This window comes from Apis florea, unplaced genomic scaffold (assembly GCF_048593485.1).
Source record: "Apis florea isolate Af1SG1 unplaced genomic scaffold, ASM4859348v1 contig_2291_pilon, whole genome shotgun sequence".
NCBI classification, from domain to species: Eukaryota; Metazoa; Arthropoda; class Insecta; order Hymenoptera; family Apidae; genus Apis; species Apis florea.
The window spans coordinates 930,112-951,626 of NW_028256553.1; the positions used below are offsets into that span (position 1 = coordinate 930,112).

The 21,515-nt window shown below is 37.2% G+C and overlaps 1 protein-coding gene and 2 long non-coding RNA genes across 32 annotated transcripts in view; 1 reads left to right on the plus strand and 2 right to left on the minus strand.

Moving 5' to 3' along the window:
- Window positions 1-12,924, minus strand: part of LOC147658284 (uncharacterized) — a 43,449-nt gene extending 30,525 nt beyond the window's left edge. The window contains exons 1-2 of the long non-coding RNA XR_015290728.1: window positions 12,767-12,924; window positions 6,464-6,721 (exon numbers count right to left, since the gene is read on the minus strand). This is a non-coding gene — a long non-coding RNA (uncharacterized LOC147658284). The remainder of the gene's footprint in view (window positions 1-6,463; window positions 6,722-12,766) is intronic.
- The window catches only part of CaMKII (Calcium/calmodulin-dependent protein kinase II), a 131,356-nt gene that overhangs the window by 25,363 nt on the left and 84,478 nt on the right, over window positions 1-21,515 (plus strand). For 16 of the 30 annotated variants that reach the window (XM_086903309.1, XM_086903311.1, XM_086903316.1 and 13 more), the window contains exons 1-2: window positions 14,510-14,618; window positions 15,354-15,675. In XM_086903309.1, coding sequence (XP_086759435.1) covers window positions 15,438-15,675 — 238 coding nt within the window. In that variant the 5' untranslated portion in view covers window positions 14,510-14,618; window positions 15,354-15,437. Of the gene's footprint in view, window positions 1-14,509; window positions 14,619-15,353; window positions 15,676-21,515 lie in introns of those variants that run through there. The other 14 variants (XM_086903314.1, XM_086903336.1, XM_086903320.1 and 11 more) reach the window with 1 other exon arrangement.
- Window positions 16,330-19,438, minus strand: LOC147658286 (uncharacterized). The gene is made up of 2 exons (XR_015290727.1): window positions 19,079-19,438; window positions 16,330-16,572 (listed from the first exon to the last, which is right to left on the minus strand). It is a non-coding gene; the product is annotated as an uncharacterized LOC147658286 (long non-coding RNA).

A 21,515-nucleotide genomic window follows, 5' to 3' on the forward strand; every position in this document is an offset into this window, starting at 1 on the left:
ATAAAACGTTACACGTAATTCATCACGTAAGAAAGGAATGTTGTGCTGCTCGTTAATGAACGAAGAAACTTTCTTTCACAAGTTTCGTACGAAAATGATGCGAACTTGGGAGACGAATAATTATCTTATAGCGATTCCGAAACGCGACGGAAACTTGGCTTCTGTGTCTATGTGTCACGCTTTGATTATTTAACTCTGTCAACAGGCGAGTTTGCCTGCAACAATCACCTGAAATATGTAACCCGTTCGATCTTGTCATCATTTTATCTCTTTTAAATTTAATCTGTACGATATTTATCTTTTTAAATTGGAAATAAGAGTTTTTGGGACGCAACAAAATTTCCTCGAAATTTCGAAACTTCCCCCCCCCCCCTTTTTATTATTTTGAAAAAATAATTTTCGAAACGATTTAAACGAAGGATAATTATCATGAATTATTTATGAAAAATGTGTATCGATGAGCATAAGATTGAATATAAAAGATATCTGTTTCTTCTGATATTTTCAATTCATAAATTAATTAGAGAGTCATAGATGTTTATCTTGTTATTCGATTGTTTTCGAGGGGATATAAGTAAACGTTAACACTGGAAGTAGAAGAAAAAAAAAAAAATCAATCAATCTTATGATTAATTCAATGGATACAAGGGTCGAGGGTGGCTCATTACGTAACTCGTGTTACAATCAGAATGAATAAAATAATATTCCTATTAAAATAAATTTATATAAATTGCTCGAAATATTAATTTCATTTTCTTTCTATCCCGAGCTTTCGAAGAATGTAACAGATGATTATATATAATTATTTTCGTTTCTTCAATCGAATGTTAATACGTGTAACAAATAAATTCTGAAATATGAAAATATTTGAATTCTCTAACCTTTTTACTCATTTTATTTTAAATTTCTTCCCTGACAATATTAATACGATAAATCATTCGTTCATCTACATAATTAGAATTCAGATACGCATCGATCCGAAGTTTCCACGCGTATTTCCAAAGCAAAGAATCAAAACTCGCTTATTTATCTAATTAAAATCGATATCGAATCCTCCAAAATACCAAATTCCACGCAATCTGTAATAAAGCGTGCGAGTTTAAAAAAAAAAAAAAAAAAATGCTTAAAAAATTCTCTCGATTTTCAATTCTCTCGTTTTATCGCCATTCCATCGTCTCTGTATTCGCACATGTACACACAAGGTGATCGATAAATACGTGACTTTGCAATGAACGTGCGCCAAGCAACGTGGAATTCTTTTTTTTTTTTTTTCTCCCTGTCCTGTTTATCCTCGATACCTATCCATCTTTTGGTACTGGTTTTACCGATTATGAAAACAACTCGAGAGAAATCGATCTCCAGCTAAGGAGCATCAAGATTCTCTTCTGAAGAATCGTTCGAAACGCACGTTCGAAAGATCTCTGCAAATTGCAGAATCAAATGCTCTGTGTTTCATTTATTATTGGACGAGCGCTGTCTTTATATATATATATATATTTTTTTTTTATCATTTTTATCGAAAAAATTGAACGAAAAAGACAAAATTCTCGATACTTGTAAATAAGTATGTTGGCCATTTACTTCATCCTTTCGTTTGTAATTGCTAATTGGTAGCTACAAATATGGTATATTAAGAATATAAATTAAGAATCGACGAGGATAGACTGTTCAGATCGAAGAGAAAAGGAATGCCGATTATTCAAATTATGTAGATCGTGCCGGAGTCAAGTGACTCTGATTATCCCAACACTCGATGGATATGTATTTAAATTGGCGTATATTTAACGTAATTACTTTTTATAATTTTCGTTTCTTTTGCGTACGAAAATAATATTAAGATTGTTACTCTTTTGTGTAATGAATAACCATACGAGAAGAATTGTTTAATCGTTTCAATTATATAATTAATTTAATTTCGAATAATCCAAAATTAACGATTTAAAGGATAATCATCAGGCTTGATTATTGACGATGGCACGATTCGAATTCATTTATTCCAACAAATGAATACATACTATATCCGTGAAAAATTTTCTACACACTTCCCCCCCATCCCCCTATAATAATACCCCATTAATTTTTAAGAAATCTGTTTACCAGAATTGAAATTGTATGGAGCGACGAACAGATTGAAATATATAACAATTTTACAATTGTTTGCATTGTTCTATTCCAAGCGAGCAATTGAAAGTTCAAAAGAGAGATTTACCACGCCATTAATCTTCAAATTGTTAATATCACAATTTCTCCGTTTCTCTTTAACAATGCCATTCGTAAAAAAAAAAAAAAAAAAAGAATTCGAATTCGTTCGTGCCACATCGAAAGGAATAATAATTCGTGGATGATTCGCAATAATTCACGATTCGTCGTGCATTGTCTTCGATATTAATCGCGTTTCACGGGTTTGCCGAGGGGGAGAGAAATGTGGATCTGTCGCCAACGAGCCATATTAACTGTGTCACGCTGTGTTAAGTAGCTGTTCTTCCGTTTTCAAGGTTCCCATTTTCTCTCTTCACTTCGCTCGACCTCGTCCTCGTGTATCGTAATTAGATCGGCCTTACACATGACTAATTAGCACTTATCTCGGCTATCGAGTTAACTCTCGAGTGGGGATGGGATTGGATAGAGGAGAATGACACGAAACACGTTGGAGTTGGACAGAGAGAGAGAGAGAGAGAAATGATCGAAGAAAGGTGAAAGTATTTTTTTTCCTTTTTCGAATATTAATTCTATTCCACTCCACCATACTTTTCCATCCAACGTATTCGTGTACCGTTGCTTCCCAAGATGAGGAAGAGGAATCTCTCCGTTGGCGAGATGCAAAATTTACGTATTTCTCTATCTTTCCTCCCCCTTTCTCGACTCCTCCGTGAAGAGCGCTTTATCCGCGCTTGATTAGAGGCGGATGGAAGACGTAACACTGGGGAAAATAGAATAATTCATCCGGCGGGCTTTTATCTTTTTACGCGGGGTTGCGTTCGAGGATGGGTGTGGGTCCTCTTTGAAAAGCAAATTTTCCAGTAGTCCTCTTTCCCTCGAAAGAAGAAAAAAAGAGAGGGGGTACGCGTACGTGCACGAGGTGGGATCAATTTCTGTGCGACCGATGCGCTTAAGTGGTGGAAAGAGCCGTGTCGGTTCAAATTACTTTCTTAACGATTCTTTTACGCGCCAACGTCGCGTCTTTCATCCTCGACTTTCGGGATATAAGAGAGAGAGAGAGAGAGAGAGAGAGAAAGAAAGAGCATTTCGAATTTTCCCTTTTCTTGCACGATAATGTTAAAAATTCATAAAAAGATCGTTTTATCGCGTCTCTTTGAGAACGGGTTGCAGAAACTCGGTGCGCGTTTCCAATTTAAACGATTCTCTCTTTTTTGGGTTTTTTTTTTTTTTTTTCCCCTTTCTTCATCGTTCTCATATTCTTATATTCTTCGATCGTAGAGCGTGATTAGCGAGATTATTTGGTAGAGAGTGTGTTTATCTATGATGATTTTTTTAAGTATTGATTTGACGATAAGTTTTTATTTTGATCGTATCGAAATTATAATGATTCTCTTTTGATTATTAGATTAGCGTGTTTCGCAATCGATGGATCGCGAAATTGTTTTTATTTGCGATTGTTTATACGCGTGGAAAATATCGGGAAGAAAATTGTTGATTTATTCGATATTAAAAATTCATCGCGATTGTATATTAAATATTCTGTGTATTTCTTGTCGAGATAAATTTTTCTAACATTTCACTGGTATTTTTATTTGAACCTTGTGCAAGTGTGGAAACTCGTCGGATGCGTTCACTCGTTCCCAAAAATAATCAAAATATCACATTTATTTTATCCTGTAAAAATCACATCGTGATCCAGGAATTTTCGATCAACGAATGAAACCATCATTCGAAAATGATATAATCTCGCTCTTTAAAACCCATTTTTTTCATCTCAATACTCGATCCTGATTCCCGTCAAAGAAAAAGAATAATTTCTAATCCTTTCACCTCAAAACCCGATTGAAAATTAGGAAAACTTTGAACCGCTATAACTTTCGAGGATAACGACTTCCTGCGAACTCGTGAACGATGATCAGAAGCGGGGAACCTTCCCCTTTAAAACGCTTTTTACTTCATCTCGATACGACCTTCGGTTCCCGAGATATCGTCGTGTAAAGAGGAGAGTAATTTTTAATCGTTTACTATCTCCGTCCTTTTCGCTTATCCGAACCTTTCTCTCTCGCTCGTATTAATCCCACTGACCTATCCCAAACAGGCACAAGTGACAGGCCTGAGAATTGCTGGAACAAACGTAGGTATACGATTCTTGGAAGATCGTAGCGCGCGTTTTTTCCAAGGGAAAAAATGTAGGTCACTGGGTCGCGGACTCATTCATAATCTCTTGTCTTCGATACTGCGAGGACGCTTCCTCGAGCGGTTATATCTCGACGACAACCGATTCAGATATCTGAACACAATTTCCTCCATTCTCCACGCACGTTTTTCAATTATATAATCTTATTCGCAATTCAACGATCGTTTTCTCCATACGCCATTTTCATTATCTAATAATTTTCCATTCTCGTTAGGAAAGGCGAGGAAAAAATCTAATCCATCTAATCGAATTCGATTCACGAGATGTATAACGAAATGCAATTAGATGTTAAGTTGTTGAAGAATTCGAGTTCGGCTTTCCCCTTCGTCTAATAAATCCCTCGTCGGGCAGAATTTCAATAATCGATACGAGCGATTAAACACGTACAGAGAACACAGGATCCCCGAGTTAATCAGCTCGCGAAACGACGCATAAATTAACGGCGCGAGTAATATCCTGACGTGGCCCGAGCAGACAGATATCTTCTCTATCGTATTCGCCGGCGTTTAAACAGCCTGGCTAAGGCATAATTTAGATCGGGGCTAGGTTTAGCCACCATTACCCGGTTACCTTCCTATTATTGGTAAATCCGTGTGTTATACACATGGAGAAGGGGCCGAATCGATCACGAAGGAAACGAGCCGGACCGGGTTTCCTTACATCCGCGTTTAAACACGCGAATCTACTATTTTTATCTCGCTCCCATTCGCGATCATTATTTGTTTGTTTGCGTTGGAGGAAACGCCTCCAAGCGCACCACTTGTCAACGTGGCGATTATTTACGATTGATTTAACGATCTACGGATTATTATTATTATTATTATTACCATTTTCTCATTCGATAATTCGTTTTCTCTAAGTGAGTGTATCATCGATGGATGGAATAGAACGGGTTCGATGATTTAAAAATTCTAGGAGAATTGGAAAAAATTTTTGGGAAAAAATGGCGAAATTTGACGCTTCCGGTGCCGATTATTGACAATTGAGAATCGAGTAAAAAGAGTCGCAAAGGTTTTTTTCGATCGTCTTATTATCGACGCAATTTCCGGAGAGAAGAAAGACCGGGATTCCGAAAGGCGCTTCCGAAACGTTGGGATGCTCTCTGAATCGATCTGAACTTTGACCCTTCGAAACGAGAAACGCGTCGTGACGTTTAATTAATCCGTGTCGTCGATATTGGTCTGGTTACTGTCCACTTTTTTTCCCCTCCCCCCACGGTAAACAAGGAGGAGGAGGAGGAGGAAGAGTTGTCAGGAGCAGCGATTTCTAATTTTTACCAGAGGAGTTGGCCACGAGTTAATGTCCAGCAACGCGTTTCCTATTTTTATACGAGGAAATGGAAGGGACGCGCTCGTTCCTCGACGAGATTACGCGAATCGATATCGACGAAGTCGCCAGGTTCGATTGGCGGAAAAAAACGGACGAGGGCCTGGTATTGCTTCAGTGTTTCGCAGCAGGATTTGTTCGTTGAATTTTCTATCGTTTTTAATTTTATCGCTACGATATTCATTGTATCATTGTTTGCTTGCAATATTTCCTTCGTTTGTCTCGCGCGGTTTTGAGACTATTTTTACTTTCAAGAAAAGAAAGTATGAAGTCAAAAGTAAAATTGAATTTAATTTTTGATGATCGATGCGCGACATCCGCAACTTTATAATTCGATTCAACTGTAATGCAGTTGGAAATAACGTTGGTAACAATTGTAACAACAGCGTATAACGGAAAATAATATCGGCTTTTTGGAAAATTAAATTTACTATGATGTCTAAAACATCCACATGTCCATGCAAATCATTTAAACTTTGCGTATTGTTATATATTTTAAAATTACATTACGCTAGCTATTACGTGCTCTTTCATTTATCCACGTTCACTTTATCCACATCTGTTTTCTTCAAAATCGAGGAACATATTTCTTCCTTAAAATTTGTCATTAACTTTTCACAACTTTTTCAAAACTTTTGTTCAATCTTACTTTTGATCTCCAATTCAATCCGTTCAAAATTTTCGTTAAACAAAATACTGAATATTCAAAGTGATGGAAAAAAAAAAAAAGGAGGAGCAAGATTGTCCAGCTCAGTAGGTTAATTCGATAGGTGAACGTACCCGAATATCTTCATGCTTGGCATCCGTCTTAGCTTTCTTCCGCGATTACACGTCCGGCTGGCAAACGTCGATGTCCGGCCAACAGGATCAGGGCTGTGCCACGCTCCTCCCGCACCCCTTCCCGGTGTAACGCTTGTGGAACCAAGTATCGACCGGTTAAAGCCATCCCCGCCCGGCTAAAGCGGCCAACCCTCGCCCTTCCACCACGGCCTACTACTCGCCTTTCGTCCATCGTATATTCCTCCATCGCGAGAATCGCTGAAAAATAGTTGAAATTTAAAATTTCTTATGTAAACTTGCTTTAAGAAATAACCTATATAATTGATCAGTTGTAATCAATTTTTTTTTTTTAAATTAAAATCACTACTAAAAGTAAGAAAGAAGAAAGAATTTGTCGAGGAATCCATGGAATTTTTTAATGCTAAAAGAAAAAAGCATAACGATAATATTTTTCATCCTACTTGATCACAATCACTGCTTTGAAAGTGGTCGTGACATTGCATCCTTTCACGTTTTATAATGTTTTCTTGAAGAGGTTCTATTCGAATGTTTCGAATAATATTCGTTAAAGTAACTTTATCCTTTTAGCTTCGAATATAAAATTTTCCACGATCGAGTCGAGGAGAACACGAATCGTATTCGTTCCGAGGAAGGCGGGGTGGTTACACGTGCGGATTATGGGATCGTTTTTCAGGGTGGCACGATTCGTGGAGAAAATTTAAATTTAAGGAATTTAAGGGGTTGGTCCTCGAACTCTCGCGGAAGAAAGAAACGAGAGCATTGGGAATAGGTAGTGTAAATTCTCGTATAAATTCTCTTTCTGAAAAAGTCGAGAGTTTTCACATTTAAATCGGGGGAACGATGAGAAATTTTCCTAGAACAGATTCTATATAAGCGCGATTCTCTTACGTCTTTTCCCCTTTCCTTTTTTTCCCGCTTCGAATTCGAAGCAATTCAATTTCCGCGAGGTGAAATTACTTCTCTCGTGTTGCATTAATCGCGCGATTACGCCTATTTTCACGTTCAACGTTTAAATTCCCTGATTATTATTTATAATTCAATTACACAGACAATCTTCAAAAGATTGCCGCGATTTATCCAACCGACTACTTCGCGTCACTCTTCACCGGTCCCTCGTATTTTCCTCGAAGGATATACGCTTTTATATACTGAAAAAAAAAAAAAAAAAAAAAGAAAAAAAATCGGGGACAATCGGTTGAGAATTTACTCGTGGAATTTCACAAGCGTAAAGCGTATAAAGATGTGGGTCGACGGCACAGGTGATGTCGAACGTGATGTATCGATGTAGTGGTAGTTGTTGCTGTCGTCGTCATCGTCGTCGTCTCGTCTGTCAAACCGTGGCACGATTCATTCCTCACCCCTTTTCACCCATTTTTCCTCCTCTTCTCTCCCTCCCTCCATCCTCTCCCATTCCTCGTGGCTTCTCCTTTCTGCATCGCGGCCACGGATGAATAATGCGAAACGTCGGCAAAACTATTGCAGCCAGCCCCGGCTCGCCGCTCCATTGTTCCGTACGCTGCTCGGCAGACAGTTGACACGGAACAGCGCGACACACAACGCGATACATACGCGCGTGGCTCGGCGACAAAAAGGCGAAAAAAAAAAAACAGGGGAAGGAGGAGGAGGAGGAGAAAAAAAAAGTGCTTTCAAGCGACGAAATGAGAGTGAGAGAGCGGTGGAAGGGGGAGGAGGGAGGATGGGAGGAAGCTTTGTTTGGGCTGAAAATGCCTTGGGGTCAGTGTGAAAGGGATTTATGACGATCCGGTGATCCCCAATGGCGAGCAAGTGTGTAGCAAGTTACACGGGTAGTTTGTTTAAAGATCAAACTTTGCCACAGTATCTTTCACCGATGATGATCCTCGTGCTTGGAAGCGAGTATCGGGTTAAGTATCGGGTTTTGCTCTTCGTGGGATGGAATCGAGGATGGAAGTTATATTGAAACGATGGAATTTAAAATTTGTGGAAGATTTGAATTCGATTCGAATCTTTTTTTTTTTTTTTTTTTTTTTTTTTGAAAATGGAAACAAAGAAATGTGGTTGATTCGTGGAAATCGAATTTTGCTCGAAATCTATCCGTTTGTTAATTTATCAGATATTTTCCAGAGAGAAGAAAAGTATCATTTTCCATCGAAGTTATATGTTGGATCGATTCTTTTCAATTTTTTATTATTAAAACCCTATGTCGTAACCCCCCCCCCCCCCTATTGAACTTGCAAGTACGAGGAGAACAATCGAGAACGTTCTCTAAAAATATTTTTCACGGCACAAAATACCGTTCTAGTATCGAAGTTTTTTTCTAGGCTAGATAGGTACTGTAATCACGCTTAGTGGAGGAAAGCCATTTTCGAGAATGATTAGGGATTGTACAGAGGAAGGGTGGAAGGTTACACGAGAACCGGAATTAACCGAATTTCTGGCTTTTTCGTCTAAACAGACGCGATCGTGATACCGTAACGGTTCGTCGGGGAACGAGATGTCCCGAGGGAAATCATGTTGCAAGTGCGGTGAGATCGCCTTCTTACTCCCTCCGCACTGGATAATTCTTTTCGTTCTCTCGTGGAAGATGAACCGTTCCGCGTGGTGATCGTTACCTTCGTGCATGCTTCTTTAATACATCGATCATCCATTTAGGAATCGGCCAATCACGTTTAATCCACCATTAGGGACCATTTCGATTCTACTCCCCTCGAACGATCTTCCTCGCTCGTAAATTTTTCTTCAACTCGATGATCAACCTTTCTTCTCTTTCGTTCGACGATAGCTAAGCTTTCACCAGGATCTCAATATAATTACGTTTCGTATAATTTGAAATCATTTCGCCCATTTACGATTCTATTCCTATTTTAAAAATCGATTAAAAACGATCCCCTTCCCCCTCGTATTATCCTATTATTTTCTCGATGCACATCCTATAATCCGATGCCACGCACGCGATGCATCTTGATCGCCATTTCGCGATGGGGAACTGGGGCAGGCATCGGGCTAAGTATACAAAGTATAGAGACACGTTTTACGATGCGATTTTATGCCAGAAGCCCGCGGGTCAGGATTCTGCAGGATCTGCGCGCGCAACCGAGCGCCTATTGTAAAGGCAGCTAGTTAGATTTTTGAGGTTGGTACGAGTGTGCCAAGTTGGCTGCCAAGTCGAGATCATCGACGAGGTCGTGGCTCTTACGGAGTTATTAAAAGTTCTCCTGAGCCAGCAAGCGACACTCGATAAGAATCTCCTCCCCTTTTCCTCGAACGATACCGAATAAGAATAGCGAGGGGAGGGAGTTGCTAGATAGAGTAACTAGATGGCTCGAGGATAACGCGAGTTTGAATAGAGGAAGGCTCTACTTTATGAATAAATGCGGTTTCTCTCCATCAGGCAGGGTTAACCAGTTAGCCTAAATCCAAAAGTCTTTGTATCTTATTAAAACTTTTCTCCGCTCCAACCGAGATTGGCATCTGTCTACGATTCCCTAGTAAATTACCAGATGCACTAGGATTACAAAGAAGATCAGATGTTAGCTACGACGAGTTTGCGAATAATCGTTCTCTCCAATCAATGATTTGCTACAAGCTCGTTACGAATTAAACTCAATTATTTTCTTAAACATGGCGATCCGTTTACGGTCTACTACTAGTTAGTTCTCTAGTTACTAGATACACTAGTTAGTTACCAGATGCACTAGGGTTAAAAAAAAAGACCAGATGGTACGATAAGGTCAAGTTTGCGAGCAAACGAGATTTCCCTATACCTATAACGCTCTCAAACCGTTCGAAGTCGAGTTCGTAAATAAGCAACGCATCAATTAACCTCAAACCACTCTCGATCGTCTTTACACAAGAAAAATTGCAAAGTTCCTAGAAGTAAATTCGAACGAGCCCGTTCTCTGCGAGAAAAGCTACTACCAACTCTCTCCCGATTACCGTCGAGCGTAGTTTCGGTCGACTTCACGAATTCAAGGATCCCTGGGTCGCGTACAAAATACAGAAATACACGCGACACGTAACGTAACGGCGATCACCATTCGGTCGTGAGGGAAATCGATCGGCGATAAAATGGTGGACACCGTTTATAACCGTGTGCGGCTCCTATCGTCGTCTTTCTATCGTCCCCGTGTTCTCTAGAATCCCTATCCTGTCGTGCACACGGGGGTAAAAGGTATTTAAAGGCATCGACGTGTCGTCACAACGTTGTGCACCGTGTGTCGCCAGGAAACTTCGCTTTGAAGGCTCATCGTTGCTCTTGCACGCCCTAGTTGCACGTCGACCGGCTCGATTCAAGGCCGACACTGTCACTCGACCACCGTTTCTGCGTCAGTGGCTTCCTCCGACAAGAGGCTTCTCTTAGCCTTTTCAATTTTTTTTTTCTTTTTTTTACTTCCTTTCTTTCTGGATCTGGATTTCTGGAGTGACTCTAGTTTCTAGTTTCAGATTTTTTTTAAAGAATTTCTCTAGAGGTTATATATATATATATATATATATATATATATAGGTTTCGCGTTTTGAGAAAGAAAAAAAAGATGAATTTTACGATAAGCAAACGGATGGTGGGTTAGGGTTGTTCGTCCTCTTTGCGATTAAATTTACTGGAAGCATCTTGCACTCGTGCTTTTCGTTAATTACTTTTTAACTTTCTTCTTTTTTACGGTAAGCTGCGGGAGAGGCTCGAGCGGGATGTAGGCTAGATAATTAGTCTCGTAAAATTTATTACGCGTAAACGGGTGAAGCTACGTAGCTTTCTTGTTCGTTATGCAGGAAATTAATTTGGATGATAAAAAGCGTTGCAGACTTTCCCCCCCCCCCTCTTTTTAGACTAGTTACTTTGATATAACGTCGTTTTATTCGTTTTTATTATTGTAAACGAGGATAATAATGATTATCTTCTTCTTCTTCTCCTCTTTAAGGAATTTCCTTGATTGCGTAATTAAGACGAAAGTTGATTTACTTCACGCTCAAGTCAATTGCTAAAATTGTACCACGAATATTAAAAAAAAAAAAAAAAAAAAAAGAAAATATTCATTCTATCTTCTTTTAAAACGCAAACTTTGAATCAAATCGAACTTTAGCCCCTTATTGTCTCATCACGCTGCTAATACCAGCATTTTTTCTTCAAATTTCTTTCAGCCTATTACATTGGCCAGGGACGTAAACAACGGTAGAAAAACGAAAAATGAAGGCCTTAGGAAAAATAGGTTGAGCAGCGTGTCCTTTGCCCGTTGCAGCGTGCAGGCTTTGTGCAAGGCGAGCGAATAACGATGACGTTAGCCGCAAGAATGGCGGAGCGATTAAAAAAAAAAAGAGAGAAAAAGAGCGCCGGTCGACTTTTCTTTCCCTCCTTTTATTTTCGCTTTTATTCATTCTCGTCTCCCGGGTAGACGATAAAACTTTTCCATGCCGGTCTCCGTCCACGTGACGGATATTCATTAAAAAAAAAAAAAAAAAAAAGACGAAGGCCGCCAATCCACCTGACGAATGGAATTGTAATACACGATACGTATCGCGATAAAACCGAACGAATCACCCTCAGGTTAGGATTCTATCTTTGGGATGGAGGAAATTTCACTCGCGCCCTCGTCTCGCGTTTCAATTCTCCACGAGTCTTTCGCCGTTTCCATTCGAATCTGATTTTGCGGCATAATAGAATATTTCTAAGGTAGGAGAATATTTCCTCGTTGGGCTCTGCATTCGAAATCACTGCGTCTATCCTTTCGTTCGTGGTTGTCGAACCATCCGCATCTGACTTGACTTCCGCCGTTTTCGAGAATTTCGATAGATTCTTGGATGTAATCAAATTATCCATCTTGGAAAGTTGTGTAAAGAAATTTTCAATTTTTCAATGAATGGAGAACGGTTCGTGAGGTAAACATGAACGAATTTTCTATTTTGTGTTAATTATTATTTGATTTTTGGAAACTGTCGATATATTGGTCCGTATATTTTAAAATGTTTTGAATGGATATGTTGAATGTTTCTATTTCGTGAGAGGGATATTCTAATTTTTTTTTAAAGCTTATTTTATTATCATTTGTATGATGAACTTTGATCGAAAGATTCTAGACTTTAATATGAATTTCTAGATTTCCTATATTTCAGTTCCATTGGAAACTTACTAACTCCTTATTTATAAAATATTAAATTTATAAATATTATTACTGTATAATAGGGAAAATATTTCAAATTATTCTAATTTATAATAAAAATAACAACAATACTTAATGATACTTCGTCTATTATCGTTTACAAAAAAATGCAATATTTTATCGTTATATCATTTAATAAATTGATACATACCGATTCTCTATCGAATGCAAATTTCCTCGAATGCAAACAAACATTTGATTAAGTGTTCACAAACTTTGGTTTAAAGATTTTTATGAAAAAATTACAGTTAAAATTGCACTTTCACTAATCAGATGGACGCCATGTTTGAGACTCGTAAGAGATTCGATAGAGAATCGATATCGTGTCGTATCGAAGAATGTTTCGATTCCTCGAATCTTCTCTCGATCGAGATACGATCGAGAAAACGTTGAAATAGAATGAAGAATTTTTTTAATGAAAATTTAGAATATTTTATAACATGTTGAGTTAATTAAGTTTGATCTGTTAGTAAGAGAAATTTCAAAATATCTTTGAATTAAGAGATCAAAGAATCAAATACTGTTTGTGAAATTAGGACGAATCAAATAATATATTATACTGATGCATAGCCAATTTAAGAAAAAGTTCAAAGTGAAATTTTAATTTATAAAAATTTTCTGTTAATTTAGAAGATTTATAACGTACAAGAAGAAATTAGATCATTTATGTCAATTTTCTCATTGCATTTAAATTAACAAAAGAGGGAAAATCGTATCACGTTCACGACTTTAACTAAATTATGCTAAATTGCAAGGATACTTTACCAAAACATCCAAATCCTGAGTAAACGAGCAATTTCCTGTATCACACACAACTCACTTTAATTAATTACACAAAACGCTTAAACATTCACACTCGTAATCATTCTCACAAATAAAACTTGCCTCGTTTCATCCACTCAGAGCATTCTTAACCTCAAAGGCTTCCATGTAGTAAAGATATACACGTTAAACACGACCAAGTTTCTAAGCAAAATTTAAACAGTATCTTCGGAATAGGAATATTATAGAACATCGAGCCAACAAACTTTATTGTTAATATTCGCGTTAGATTTGGAGAAATTCGCTATTTAAATCGCAATACATCACGTTTCGCTAATAAATGTATAATATAACTAAAAAGATTCTAACCTTCTGAAGTATGCTACGAATCATCGATATTATCGCATTTTTGACACTAGTATAATCCAGTGAGCAGCACGTGATACAGATAGATCGGCAATCTCCGGTAATGATCGGTCTCCATGGGGACTGAGAGGTGGGGGGCCTCGCCCTTTTTCCTTTGCAGACCAACTAAGCGCAGGAGCAACCGCGGCGCTGCAGGATGAAACATTAAGGTTGCGTTTGCGCCGATGCGCTCTGCCTTGAACTACTTCAACGAAGGATACTATACGCGACGGCCCTCTGTGAAACGTTGTGCAAGGCTTGACCTTTCGTCCTTACGTCGCTTTTATTCCTTTTTTTTCTTACTTTTTTCTCGTCTTTTGTTAAGCTTTTCTCCTTTTTTTCTCCCTTTTTCTTCTCTTCTTTATCGTGATACTATTACTTTGGATGATGGATGGTAGGCAAAGATATTTGAAATTTCGAAGAATCGTTTGAAAAGTGAAGCTGAAAGTTTTTAGGTTAAGTTTACCGTTTAATCCATTAAGAGTTAATTTGGTAATGTTTTATTTGCTATTTTATTTTATTTTTTTCAATTGATTTGCGTTATTCAATTCTCTTTTGCAATTTTGATTCTAGGATTTACTTGATATTCTTATCATTATTTCTCTTTTTATGTCAATTATAAAGTTAATATCTGATTATTATATAATTTATTATGGTTAAGATTTATTCACGTTTTCTAAATTAATATATGACTTTTTTTTAATGTATTATCTCATTTTTTGTTTAGATTTTTCGACTTTGTGAACAAATAATACATAATATGAAGGAATATGAAGGAATATATGTAATATGAATAATGAATAGTCGAAGATTGTGGAAATTTTACCAGAAATATCGTAAGGAATATTTGAATCGCAATAGTGTTAATATTTGAATATTACGAAGATATAAGATTTACCTTATCATGGAATCTTTATGAGAGATGCGAGTATTCGATTGTCATGTGTATCAGGAAATTCATAAAAATTTCAATTTCAAATTGCCAGTTATAAAGTCACTTATGGAAATATTACTTCGTATCGAAGAAAGAATAGGATAAAATAATTTCACAAATTATAAATATCGATTCACTCGCTCGTTAATATTCTTATTATAATCCTCGACGATTTTTATGCTCACTTGGGGGAGGGGGGAAAAAACATTTCTTTCGAATTCTTAATTTTTCTTTGAGTATTTTTGCTCGCCTAACCTTTGAACGATCTTCGTCAATTTCGATTGATGAAAGAATAAGATCGACGAGGATAAATAATATTTCTGGAATAATAACGAGCTCCGGAAGTTCAATTCTTTTCGCTCGCTAATTGCATCGATGTGGATCTGGGTCATCTTTCGCCCACACCCGCTTCTTTTTTCTCGTCATCCAATTTTTAAGAGACAAAAGACAGTGTCCAGAGAAAACAATTGCGTTTCGAAGCCGATTCTCGACTTATATTCCCCTATCTCGATGCTCGATTTCCCATTCTTTCTAAGTCGTTTTTAATCGGATGTACATTGTACTTTTCCTATTATTCCAAAATTTAAAGATTTAAGATAAAGATCGATTATCCAATAACCATCTCTATATTGCACAGGCACAATCGATAGTGTAATCGACAAAGTTCCAGCCTCCAACGATATTCCAATATATTCCAGTCGTTCGAGGAGGCCAAACGTACATGCATACGTACACAAAGTTTGGAGAGCAGTTACGAATCGAGCTCGTTAACGGATTAATCGTATCGCATTTCGTTAGTTTTATCGTTCTCTCCTCGAGATCTTGTGTCCTGTTGGCGAATTTAACGATCTCTCTTCGTTTCAGGGGTGCCTTCTCTGTGGTTCGACGATGCGTTCAGAAGAGCACTGGTCACGAATTCGCTGCGAAGATCATAAACACGAAAAAGCTCACCGCCAGAGGTAAGTTCGTTTCGACGATTTTGTAGAAATCGAAGGAATGTTGATTTTTGACGAGAACAAAAAAAAAAAAAATAATTGTAAAACGGCGAATACACTTGTATCGAAATGTGTTTGCGAAAGAAAGGATTATCGTGGAAAACTTTTCTCCCTCTTTCATTATTTGAATAATTGTTCAGAAGATACAAATTGGAAAAGTAAGTTTAATCATCGTGGAGTAAGAAATTCTCACGAGACTTCTATCTTTATCCATATTGAACGTGTTAATAATAGATTCGAACAATCTGAAACGTCGATTGATAATTAAATATCGTGGATAGACACTGTGAACGAGCTATATCTAGGGAAAGTTTTCTGAAAGTTTGAGGCAGAGTTTCGATACAAGGGCATTAGCATTTAAAATACACAGAGATGTTAGGTGAAACGATTATGCTTGGTAAGCTCTGACGAGGGCATTATTATGAAAATGGTCTTTGGAAGTTTTGCGCAAAAATAGGAGATGTTTCAAAGTTTCATGACGTCGTTCCGTCTCTTTGAACAGTCTATTAATGGCCGATTCTCTTCTTATTTTTAAGTTGATCGTTGAATAGTTGCAAGTACAAAGGTTTGAAAAAAGAAACATTGAAACTTGGAATAATATAATTTATATCCAGTGTATTAATTTAAAATATTTTTAAATTTTATTACATCATAATCCTTACAATAACGTTGAAACCGTCACCTAGAGTTAAAGATATTTTATAACAAAGGAACGACAGTTTTAAACTATGTGCCGACCTTGAGGATTTGAGATCTATTGTTAAATTTAATCTAAAAGTTATTTTCACATAATTCTCTCTTGATATCCAACCAAATTTCAAAATTCCAAGGTACCATCATCCACGTGTTATTAAATTAACACTGAAATGAAAATTAATAATTTTTCGCAGGAAATCAACGTGTTATAAAAAATCGAGGAGAAAATGTATATAAAGGAAAAAAAAAAAAAAAAAAAAAAAAGAAAGAAAAAAACGAAGCAAGTTTGAAGAGTTAAGCCTAACCTAATAGAATTGACTCTAAAAATAGAATCAACACAGAGAGACAATAGATAGCTCGAGCACGAGAAAGGAAAAGAATATAAGTGGCTGAAGTAGAAAGATAAAATGAAATAAAATATGAAACTTCGATCCAAGTTGAAAACGTATCCATCACCACCATTAAAAATACCACCCTTAACCGTGACTTAGAAGATATGAAATTCCCTCTTCTCAGAAATAATTCAAAGAGTAAAAATTCAAAGAAATTATATTATATTTAATTTCAATCTTATATCAAATCTTATATACGAGCTTCGAATTATTCCTTATTCACGGATGTATATATATATATATATATATGTGTGAGTATATCCCTAAGCAAATCTCAATCCCGCACGAATGGACAACACCGACTCGATGGATTAGACCGCGGCCAAATCTTCAAATCCTCAAACTCATTTCGCTAATCGCCACCGCCAACACTGCCGTCTCCCATTTTAATCCGCATTTGTCCAGAAGACATTGTCGTTGTCGCGACGATACGAAGGATGGAATCGCGAAAAGAGGTGCGCTTTCTGTGTACCCGAGACAGAGGACTTAACGTCTAAAAACAACGAGCGACGCCGTTGTCAGTCTGCCAAAATTCCATTCCGCGACCGAACAGTTGCCAGTACCGTACCATCTTCGATTCGGAGGGGAGGGAGGAGGGGGCGGGACGCGATTGAAGTTTAGTATCCGGGCTGCAAAAATTTTTTTCTTCCTTCACGAATTTATTCTCGAATCGCCGGAAACGAAGATGATAATAAGGTTATCTCCGAATAAAGATAACTTTGGACACAATTGATATTTTCTTCGTTGATGGAATTGTTCGATAATTAAGGTAACGTGTCGAGGCTAAAAAATAAGCGGGACGAATGAAAGAAATAATAAGGCAGGCTTGGATTAATGTATATTTTTGGCATTTGGTGCGAAAGTAGAGTTAACAAGAGGAATAATAACAAACGAATGGAATTAAGAAGTCAAAGGAGAATCTTTTAAATTTGGATAAAAATCGTTGGATTCTAAAAACATTCTTTATATATATATATTGCGTGGAATTTTATTTACCATTTACTATGAGAGAGAAAGGGAGAAGAAAGTAGGAAAAGAAGGAGATAAAATAAAACGTTCCGGAAGCCAGATGAGTTCCCTAATTGAATCAATCAAAATATCGAGCAAAAGCGATTCGATAAACGGCGGACACGATGGACAATCTAATTAACGAGTTAAGAGTCAAGGCTTGGTCTTTTACTCTTAGTCTCGCGCAATGTCGAAGATGTCGCGCAGATTTTGGACTCGATGGAGTAAAGAGTTAGTAATACGTTATTTCGTTAACAAGAATTATTCACGAACGATGGCGGAATTTCGGAAGAATTTTTACGGAGGGAGGGGGAGAGGATATTTTGCTTGGGGAAAAATAGAAATATGAAAGATTCCGGTTCCAGTGGATGGATTTTTCTCGTGTCACGGATTCCTTGCTTAGAATATTTTTAATAAACTTTCTTCCTTTCCTGCGATACGTCTCGGCCTTTTCTTTCTTTTTAATAGACGATACAGGATCTATGAAGGGATCTTTCGTTGAGAAAAGTAAAGAAGCTTATAAGAGCGTCTTATTCGAAATTGAAGGGAGAAAAATGATAAATGTTTCAAGTTTAAAAGAAAGGTATTATAATTTAAGCGAAACTGACTCGTTGAAACAGCTTCTTGTCACGGTTTGTACACGGTTTTTTGTTTAGCAAGCATCGATCGGTAAATTTAGTATCAAACGGATCTCCACCCAAGCGAATAGTATGGGCCGCTATATCATAAGTTTTATTGTCCCTATCAATCGATCTTTTGGCAACGATCCTAATATGTGTTTGCGTGACTCATCCCGCGTCTCGTACCGTATATTTCGTACCGTGCTCGACGCGTAAAAGGGGAGCCTGATTCACGAGGAAATATTTACGATGGAATATTAGAGGAATATTTATAAGGAAATGGCAAAACGCGTGTTTCATTAGGATAAAATTAATATAGCGTTCGTATGAAGCGTAGGATTACGTTATTCGACACGATTCTTTGTGAAATTTTTCTTCCTGTATTTTCAACGCGCATCAAGACAATGTATGAACAGATTCTTAATTTATATATCCAACGCGAAATTACAGTAAGAATATTTATATTTTATATAAATATATATTTATTATTATTACGAGGTGTTAAAATCAATTCTCAAAAAGTATTTCACGAACATATATATATATATATATCAACATCTTGTACGTTCTAATTCCAGTTATTTATATGTACGGAATTTATATACGTGTTATTCATTCGAGAATAAGATAAAAAAAGGTGGAGATACGCACAGTTCTATAATAATAAGACTGTGATCTTGTTACGTAGATAGAAAGTCGACGCCTCGTTCACCCGTGTTTTCAACGTCAACAGGTCAACTTTGGGACGAAAGTTGGTTGTTTGCCTTGATGCTGGTCCGCATTGCGTTCGATCGGACGGGTGTAATCGGGCTTCAGAATCCGAGCGACGAGCGGAATTTTCGAGGGTCGCGGTTAGAATGCAGGGGCGACGATCCACTTCGCTAGGGGGAAACACCAAACAGGAGCAAAAAGTTGTCTGTTGGTGTCCACGATCGAGACGGCTCGAACAAACGAATGAACAATTCGCTCTCTTTGAGAAACGATACGAGATATCGATAGATTCTCGTTTCTTTTTTACTCGTACTTCGATTTTTCCAATTCAACTTGGAGGAAATTTATTCATCTAATTCCAATAAGAACTCGAAGAACTCTGTCGATCTGTGGGCTGTAGAAAATTGTTTTTAATATAATTTGACTAGTAATTTATCGCACGATATATTTTAAAACCGAGCACATATATTCTTTCCAAGTTTTTAAATCGCACGAATATATCGACAAATTAACTTCACCAACAACGAATCTTTACACCCTTTTTTCCACGATGCAATTCAAGTTCTTCCGCCTAACATTTCATTTAAAAAGAAGAGACAATAAGATGGAAGAATAATAAGAAAAGTAAATAAGTATCGATAAATTTTTCATCAGAGCGTCATCAGAAATCAGAATTTCGCGAATGAATCCTCGTCAATCAAATCGTATTCGCATTCTCTTCGTCACGTGGCGTTGCTAGGCGAAAAAATATCTGAAAAGGGAATAGGATATCAGGGGGTTGAAAGAAAAGTTCAAAAAAAAAAAAAAAAAAAGGAAAGGGACTTTCTTTCGAGGGGATAATCTCGACGAGGAGGAGACGAATCTCTTTCACTTTCTTTCGCTCGAGAGAACTTTGTCTTAAAAAAAAAAAAAAAAAAAAAAAGATGGCGGTTTTCAACGTGTATCGACGTCACCGAGATAAGGGGATTGACGTCACAAGGCTCTCCTAAGAGCTCGAGCTCCTCTCCAATGAAATTTTACCGGACGGCGAATTCTTTCGCGCATCTCGTGAAATTGCATCTCGATACGATAACAGGATTGACGTCAACGAGCCGTACAAACTTAACGCAAATTTTTCCAACTTTCTATATCTCTTTCTCATCGCGGATCGATTATCCCTCGATAGAATAATTTTTCATGATAGAGGATTATTTAATATTGTTATTCGTGTGATAATATTGCTTTGGTTTTGGTAATTGATACATGTTTCTTTGCCTCCGTGTTAATTAATTACGTTACGTGAGAATTGACATCGAAATGTAAGCTGTAAGCATTTCTTTGTTGTTATATAAATTATATAATAAAGATGAGGAGGGGTGGGGGGATTTTGATAGAAGAGATAGAATCAATGACTCGTTTGAAGAATTCGTCGAATTTACGATATTTCGTTAATTTCTTTTTTTTTTTTTTTTTTTTTTCTTTTTCGACGAAGGCTAACGAGATTTCTAGAAATTTTCTTTTATACCGCTTCCTAAGCTTATTATATTAGGCAACTTGTAAGTCGAATTGCTCGATTTCAGTTTATTTTATCCAATTGAAATGTTTACACAAACATTGATGCAAAATGGCCGAGCAAAAATCATTCAAACGTGTAAGATAAAATCATAACAATATCAATTTCACGATTTTCGGATAGCCAGATTCCAAGATTTAAGAAGAAATTAATATTTATATTAAAACAACGAATAATGCCACGTTTCTTCATATATTAGAAAACCAGATTCTCTGTCGCAATGAATTATAACTTAACATTATAACTTAAACTGCCATTAAAAAAAACTCGAATCAAACGATATATCGATGATAATTAAACGAGCACCTTATCGAAAATCCCCAAAAAATGAAAAATTTCAAACTATGATAACGCACCTATCCCCCAAATAAATATTAAAATGTTCGTTAAAAAGGTTGCAAAAAGCACGCGTATAATTACGGGAGCTGAAAGTTTGGTTTTTTAGAGCGAAAAGTTTTTCCCCGGCCACGTTTCGGGGAAGAAGTAGGGGAAGATAAATTCACGTCTATGTTTCTATTGGCACGGGCGAAGGCTGGCCAGTTTCGTTGCACGCGAAAACGTTACGACTGGGCCAAGCTTCAACAACGTATACAAACGGAAGAGGATAGGCTAAGAGAGATGCCTGCGCGCGAGTTTGTTTCTCTTCCCCGCCGGGTTTAAACCACTGCCCCGTCCGCTATTCCGTTCTTATGTTATACTCGCGATGGAATTGGGATTCGTTCGTTTTTTTTTTTTTTTTTTTTTTTCTCCTTAACTCGAGTCGAGTATCTTTCAACGGGAAAATTCTGCATGTTGTCGAGAAATGTAGATCTTGTTTCACCGTAG